General features: G+C 37.8%; 2 protein-coding genes across 3 annotated transcripts in view; both read right to left on the reverse strand.

Annotated features, from left to right (window-relative positions):
• Nucleotides 1–1,538, reverse strand: part of LOC109377198 (C-type lectin domain family 2 member D-like) — a 38,898-nt gene extending 37,360 nt beyond the window's left edge. For both annotated transcript variants that reach the window (XM_019633467.1, XM_019633466.1), the window contains exon 1: nt 1,396–1,538. In XM_019633467.1, the coding sequence (XP_019489012.1) occupies nt 1,396–1,528 (133 nt within the window). In that variant the 5' untranslated portion in view covers nt 1,529–1,538. The remainder of the gene's footprint in view (nt 1–1,395) is intronic.
• An 822-nt stretch (nt 1,539–2,360) lies between these two features.
• LOC109377204 (C-type lectin domain family 2 member H-like) overlaps nt 2,361–8,243 on the reverse strand; it is a 51,512-nt gene continuing 45,629 nt past the window's right edge. The window contains exon 8 of the mRNA XM_019633475.1: nt 2,361–2,375. The gene's annotated coding sequence lies outside the window, so the exon portion shown is untranslated. The remainder of the gene's footprint in view (nt 2,376–8,243) is intronic.

The following is an 8,243-nucleotide window of genomic DNA, read 5'->3' on the forward strand; positions in this document are numbered from 1 at the left end:
AACATGGCCCAGGACCCAGATGGACCACTGGCTGATGAGAAAGCAAAAAAGAACTGAGTGCACTACAAAGACTCTGAAAACTGAACTGAGGTTGGAACCAGAGCCCACAGAAGGCCTAAACCTCAAGAGACTAATTGCCTGCCAAAACCAAAAATAGCAGTATACTCCAAAAATTTAAACAAAGTCAAGAGTCTCATAATAAAAATATATATTCAAAATTTATGGAGCGGGCCTAGTGGCTCAGTTGGTTAGGAGCACGAGTTCTGAGCAACAAAGTCACCAGTTTGATTCCCACATGAGCCAGTGAGCTGTGCCCCATTGAACACGGCACCTTGAGCTGAGAGGCCGGATGGTGACTAGACTTGGAGCTGAGCTAGCTGCGCACTACACAACTAAGATTGAAGGACAACAACTTGCCTGTTCCCCTTCCCCAACTCCCCAGTAAAATCTTTTTACAAAAAAATTTCTGGAGTAGAATCCAAAATCATTCAGCATGTGAATAACCATGGAAATTTCAACTTCCATGGGAAAAGGCAATCAACAGAAGCCAATGTTAAGATGACACAGACACAGATGTTGGAATTATCTGATAAATATTTTAAAGTAGCTGTTATAAAAATACTTAAGTACCAAGTGAATGAGGAAATAAATGAAGTCATTTAACATGAATTAGAAATCGTCTCTTCCTCATTTGAATTGCCTTCTCTCTAAGTTAATTACTACTTTTATCAAGAACAAAAAACTTTTATTCTTAAATTGTGCCACCTCGGTTTTCTCCAAATGGTACAAAATCACTTTTTTTTCACTTATTAAATCACCATATAAAGCCTCAAATATATTTTTTTAATTTGAAACTTCATATAAATATGTAATATATGGGATATATGTACATATATACATATTTGTCCTCTTTACAGTACATCCCATGTAAACTAATTTCACCTAATGCTCTACTAAGTTTTTCTTTGGACTTTTTTTATTTATAAATGTCTTTTACTTACTTTTTAGTTTTTTTCCTCTGTTATGAGCTTTCATGATAGGTTTTCTATCTTATTTAATAATGCTAATACCTTGCATTTGTATAATACTTTAGTTTGTATTGCTCTTTTCAGTGAAATTAACCACTTTTATTCTCAATCACAAAATGTAACCTGATCTCGTTCTCTTACATCTTTTTCTTATAGTTCCCTTCCTTACTTGTCAGGACAAGTATCTGAGTTTCTGTCTATGTTACACAAATTATAAACAAACTATGGCCTCTAGCCAATCTATCTCTCACCCCGGAAAGCTCTTTACTTGTTAACCATTGTCCCTGGTGTACAAACTGGATCCCAACACTACCACTATTTTACTCCCTCAGTTCTCACACTCACTCCATACAGCCCAGTTTCTTACCTGAATTTGCCAGCAATTCAGTTGGTACAACGTCTTTCTCCACATCATTGGTATCGTGCATTTTGCCTCCCATTCTGAGCGAGCTAAGCCACAGTAACCGTCTCGCCCAAGAATGATTCAGATAAAAACACATTTTCACATAGTACTTCCTCAGCAACAGAAATAGCTTAGAGTCAAAGAGAAACAAAGTGAAGCACGTATGTAAAGAACTCTCGCAGAAAAATAGATGGTGTTTTTTAAGAAGTATTTCATAAACTTTGAAGCTAATTCACTATAGTGTTTTGATTGTAAAACAAATGGATACTTGTTATTTTGAGCAAAGAAAATAGAAATTTAATGAGAGAAAATGTGGCAGTGAATATTAGGCAAGTAAAAACAATAGCATCCCTGGGATGACCAATTAGCTCAGTTGGTTAAAACACAGTACTCAAAACAACAAGGTTGCCAGTTAGATCCCCACATGAGCCACTGAGTTGCACCCTCCAAAACTAGATTGAAACAACTAGCAGCAGCATTTTAACAGATTTGCCTCCTTCTTGTTTGTAAACTTCTTTAAGGACAATTTTTATTAAAATGTAACCTAAAAATGTGAACAAATTGTAAGTGAAAAACACATTTAAAAATATTTAAGGGACAGCAGAGTGGCATGTTGGTTAGGAGTTGGCTTGGGACACCAGCTCTTAGCAGCATGGCCACTTGTTCAGATCTCACATGGGCCAGTGACACTGCGCCCTCTACAGATAAGATGGTGAACAACAGCTCCACCTGGAGCTGGGCTGCTGCGAGTTGCTGGCGACAGCGTAGGCTGCAACGAAGCTGCAGTGGGCTGCCGTGAGCTACTGTGAGTGGCTGGCAGCCGGCATGAGCAGCCGGCAGACATAAGCGGCTGTACAGTGGCTGGCAACTGATCTGCCTCACCAAGGAAGAGTGCAATGATAATACCAACATGGGCCAGTGAAGCGACATCCTCCACAACTAGACTGAAGAACAAAAGGACAGCAACTTGTCTGTTCCCCTTCCCCCAATTCCCCAGCGCTGTTCCCCTCCCCCAACTCTCCAATAAAATCTTTAAAAAAAAACACACAAAAAAATATTTAACACACAATGTAACAAGTGCCCAGATCAAGATATAAAATAATACCAGCATTCTATATACCCTACTCATGCCCTGTCATACTCATTATCCCCAAATATAATCACTATCCTAAATTCTAACATTATAAATTACTTTTGACTATTCTTAAACTTTATATGGGGCAGCCAGTTAGCTCAGTTGGTTGGAGCGCAGCGTTCATAACACCAAGGTTGCCAGTTTGATTCCCACATGGGCCACTGAGATGTGCCCTCCATAACTAGAATGAAGCAACTACTCGACTTGGAGCTGATGGGTTCTGGAAAAACACTGTTCCCCAATTGAAAAAAATATTTATATATATAAAGTTTATATAATTAGAATCATATAATATGCTATTGGGAGAGGGTTAGTTTTTTTGTTTGTTTTTTTGCGTTTACCTTTTTCATTAAATTTAATGAGGTAACATTGGTTAATACCATTATATAAATTCAGGTGTACAACATCATAATTCAATATCTGTAGACTCTAGTTTTCTTCCATTACCATATATTTGACCCCCTTTACCCAACTCACCCTCTCCCACTCCTCTTCCACTTTGGAAACCACCATTCTGTTGTCAGTATCTATGAGTTTGTTTTTGTTTGTTACTTTTTTGGTGCTATATTCCACGTGAGTGTGAAATCAATTGGTTTGTGTCCTTTTCTATCTAGACTTATTTCACCTAATGTCCTCAAGATCCATCCTTGTTGATGCAAATGGAAATATTTCATCTTTTTTTGTGGCTCTGTAGTATTCCAGTGTGTGTGTGTGAGTGTGTGTGTGTGTGTGTGTGTGTAAAATAAATATCACAGTTTTTTATCCATTCATCTGTCAGTGCACACTTAGGTTGTTTCCATGTCTTAGCTATTGTAAATAATGCTGCAATGAACATAAGGGTGCATATATCTTTATGAATTAATGTGTTCATATTTTTCAAGTAAACACCCAGAAGAGGAATTACTGGATTATATGGTGGTTCTAGTCTTATTTTTTTTAAGAACCTCTATACTGTTTTCCATAGTGGCTATACCAATCTACATTCCCACTAACCGTGTACAGGCGTTCCCTTTTCTCCACATCCTCACCAACACTTGTCACTACTTGTCTTTTTGATAATAGCCATTCTGACAAGTGTGAAGTGTCATCTCATTGTGGTTTTGATTTGCATTTCCCTAATCACTAGTTATATTAGATATCTTTTCATTTGCCTATTGGCCATCTGGTATGGTTTCCTTAGAAAAATTTCTATTGAGATCCTCTGCCCCTTTTTAACTGGATTGTTTGTTTCTTTGTTATTGAGTTATATGAGTTCTTTATATATTTTGAATATTAACCTCTTATTAGAAATATTAGGGTGGTGCAAACATAATTGCAGTTTCGGACTGTGAATTTTAAATAATTATAACTAGGCTCAAACATATCTTTGTTAATCAAAATAGGAACCATTACAATCAACACATATTTGCCAATGAGGAATAAGTTTGTTTATTCCTATAGATTAAAAATCTGTGCTTCGGGATTCGACAAACTCTTGGAAATCATTTTCTGCATCCTAACTGGTTGTGGAAGTATTTTCCCTGCAAAAAAATTAAGATATTTAAAACAGTGGTAGTCAGTTGGTGAGAGGTCAGGTGAATATGTTAGATGAGGCAAAACATCGTAGCCCAATTCGTTCAACTTTTGAAGTGTTGGTTGTACGATTGCGATGGGGCATTGTCATGGAGAAGAATTGGGCCCTTTCTGTTGACCAATGCCGGCTGCAGGTGTTGCAGTTTTCGGTGCATCTCATTGATTTGCTGAGCATACTTCTCAGATGTAATGGTTTCCCCAGGATTCAGAAAGCTGTAGTGGATCAGACCGGCAGCAGATCACCAAACAGTGATCATAACCTTTTTATGGTGCAAGTTTGCTTTGGGAAGTGCTTTGGAGTTTCACCCAGGTCCAACCACTTAGCTGGTTGTCACCAGTTGTCATATAAAATCCACTTTTTGTAGCATGTCACAATCCAATCAAGAAATGGTTCATTGTTGTTTTGTAGAATAAGAGAAGACGACACTTCAAAACTACGATTTTTTTTATTTGCAATCAGCTCATGAGGCACCCACTTATCGAGCTTTTTCACATTTCCAATTTGCTTCAAATGCCCAATGACTGTGGAATGGTTGACGTTGAGTTCTCGGCAACTTCTCAAGTAGTTGTAAGAGGATCAGCTTCGATGATTGCTCTCAATTGGTCGTTGTCAACTTCCGATGGCCGGCCACTACACTCCTCATCTTCAAGGCTCTCATCTCTTTTGCAAAACTTCTTGAACCACCACTGCACTGTACGTTCGTTAGCAGTCCCTGGGCCAAATGCATTGTTGATGTTGCAAGTTGTCTCCACTTGCTTTACAACCTATTTTGAACTCGAATAAGAAAATCGCTCGAATTTGCTTTTTGTCTAACATCACTTCCGTAGTCTAAAGTACATATAAAATAAGTAGCAAGTAATAAGTCATTAGCAAAAAAACATAAAGGGGAAAATGCACATTAAGTTGATGCATAACATAACCACATATATTTAAAAATGTTTTCCAACATCAAAGGAAAATTTTAACAATGCAAAAACCACAATTACATTTGCACGAACCTAATATAATTTGCAAGTATCTTCTCCCTTTTGGTTGGTTGCATTTTTATTTTGTTGTTGGTTTCTTTTGCTATGCAAAAACTTTTTCATTTGATGTAGTCTCATTCATTTATTCTTGCTATTGTTTCCCATTAATTGGAATCAAATTCACAGAAATGCCTCTGAGACCAATGTCCAGAAGCTTTGTGCCTATGTTTTCTTCTATGTATTTTATTGTTTCAGGTCTTACATTCAAGTCTTTAATCCATTTTGAGTTAATTTTGTGTTTGGTGTAAGACAGTGGTCTATTTTCATTCTTTTACATGCTCGCATAACTGTCCAGTTTTTCCAACACCATTTATTGAAGAGACTTTACTTTCTGCACTGTTTATTCTTGGCTTATTTTTCAAAAATTAGTTGCCTATAAATGTGTGGGGCTATTTCTGGGCTCACACATTCCCCTGGTCTATGTGTCTGTTTTTCTGCCTGTACCATACTGCTTTGATTCCTATAACTTTGCATTACAGTTCATATTTGAAGAGTGTGCCACCTCTGGCTTTGTTCTTTTTTCTCAGGATTGCTTTGGCTGTTCAGGGTCTTTGGTGCTTCCACACACATTTGAGGATTTTTTGTTCTATTTCTGTAAAAATTGCTATTGTGACTAGAATAGGGATTGAATTGAATCTGTAGATCGCTTTAAGTAAGATGGACACTTTAACAATGTGAGTTGTTCTAATGCATGACCACAGAATACCTTTCTATGTCTTTTGTCTTTAATTTTTTCAACAACGTCTAGCAATTTACAGTGTACAGGTTTTTAACCTCCTTTGTGAAGTTTATTCCTAGGTATTTTATTCTTTTTGTTGCGATTATAAATGGAATGTTTTCTCCATTTTGCTTTCTGATATTTTTAGTATATAGAAATGGAACAGATTTTTCTATATTGATTTTGTATCATGCAACTTTACTATATTTTAAAAATTATTTCTGATAGTTTTTTGGTGGCATCATCAAGGTTTTCTATATGGGGGTGCCAAAAAATATATACACATGACTTGTTTTCATCTTTTACTATTGGTATATATTGAGTATTACAATTTTAACATAGTTTTTTCCTTTCTTAAACTATGTATACATTTTTTGGCACCCTCTGTATACATTTTTTGGCACCCTCTGTATATAAAATTATGTCATCCCCAAATAGTGACAGCTTTACTTGAATATTATCAATGTAACACTATATGTGTACACGAAGTCTGACAATTAAGTTCACGAACTTGTTGCAATGATGTTGCTAATTTCTTTTACTATCAGAGGAATAATTCCTTATGAATTTGTATCAGCTGGAAAAACAGTTAACCAAGTTTGCTGTTTGGAAGCGCTGAAAAAGCTATATGAAAAAGTTAGACAACCTGAACTTTTTGCCAACAATTCATGGCTCTTGCATCACGACACTGCACCAGCTCACATGATACTGTCTGTGAGGGAGTTTTTAGCCAATAAACAAATAACTGTACTGGAACACCCTCCCTACTTACCTGATCTGTCCCCCAGTGACTTCTTTCTTAACTCAAAGAGGAAGAAAATATTGAAAGGAAGACATTTTGATGACATTCAGGGCATCAAGGGTAATACGATGACAGCTCTGATTGCTATTCCAGAAAAAGAGTTCCAGAATTGCTTTGGAGGGTGGACTAGGTATTGGCATCAGTGCATAGCTTCCTAAGAGGAGTACTTTGAAGGTGACCATAGTGATATTCAGCAATGAGGTATTGTCGTCGCCAAGGGGCTGCTGGGGGGCTTTCGGCGGTGAGATGCCCAGGAAAAAGAAATCACGCAGAGCCGACATCAGGAGGGACTAGCTAGCTGCTTTATTCACCAATAGCAACCATTATATAGAGGTTTTTGGGGAAGGAGAGCGCACAGAAGTACGCATGCTCCCTCCCGCGGCTGTGAATCATGCTTACATAAAGAGCCTAAGTCACCAGAGCCCTGCACCTACGCAGCAGGCTCCGGAGTCACGGTTTGTTATGTCTCGGGCCAGGGTCCGTATGTCAGCAGCAGCTGCTTCTGTGGGCCCGAACCTCGTCCGGACTCAGGGTTCCTACTCCAGCCTGCACAGAACTGATAGAACTTGGCCCTGTAGGTATATAGTGCTTTTTCTAGAATGAGTTCGTGAACTTAATTGTCTGACTTCATATGTATAATATATTTGAAGCCTTCCTCCAGGAAGTGCTCACTTTATCTTCTGGTAGCCATGTAGGTTGGGTAGACATTACCTTAAAATAATAGAGTCTGGGTTGATTTAGAGCTAAAGTGCAGTCTCTGCAAGATTCTATCTACCTTTTTTCTACCATTTCCTGTTTTTCTTAGCATTTACATATAGCTCTCTAGCAATTTTATCTGAGAGCCTGGATCATTAGCAAAGCCCCTTCTTTTTGTTGAAGGCTGAATCTGAGATTTTATCTCCTTAACACCACATGAGTACTAAAACTCCAGTCTTCTTTTCAATTTTCTTTTTAGTCTCTTTCCTTGTGAAGTTTAATAATTTGACAATTGCTTAAGAGAAAACATATCGATCTCACTTCTTGGACCCTACCTTCTCTATGGGATTTTGGCCCTTTAAGTGTATTGGTAGAGCTTTTTATCTCTCACAGGAGAGTGCCTGATATCCATGACCCTCTGCCCAGACTCTCAGAATGTGACCCATAATCAAGATGCCCCTAGGAGAAGTGTGGCTCCCAAAATATGGACTCACATCTCTGTGGTCCCCCTTCTAGAATCTGTGCTATTTTTCCATAAAGCTTAAAAACTCTCCAATCCCTTAAAAGGCGTGTATATATCTATATAGTTGTGCTCAGCATGAGTTTGGTCTCTCTCAACTTGTACTATCATAGACAAACGTGGATATGAACTTTCAGGTTTGTCCTTTTTACATTCTTCCATGATTTTTGTGATCAAAGAGAACAGAAAGTAAACCCTGATAACTTTTACATCATCTGGGAATTCCCACATGGGTGGCAAAACTTATAACATTACTTTTATTTGTATTATCATAGCATGGCAACATAAAACTACGGTTTATTGGGCCAGCCGAGTGGCGCGATGGTTAAGAACTGGCTTGGGA

The sequence above is a fragment of the Hipposideros armiger genome, unplaced genomic scaffold, assembly GCF_001890085.2.
Source record: "Hipposideros armiger isolate ML-2016 unplaced genomic scaffold, ASM189008v1 scaffold_1321, whole genome shotgun sequence".
Taxonomy (NCBI): Eukaryota; Metazoa; Chordata; class Mammalia; order Chiroptera; family Hipposideridae; genus Hipposideros; species Hipposideros armiger.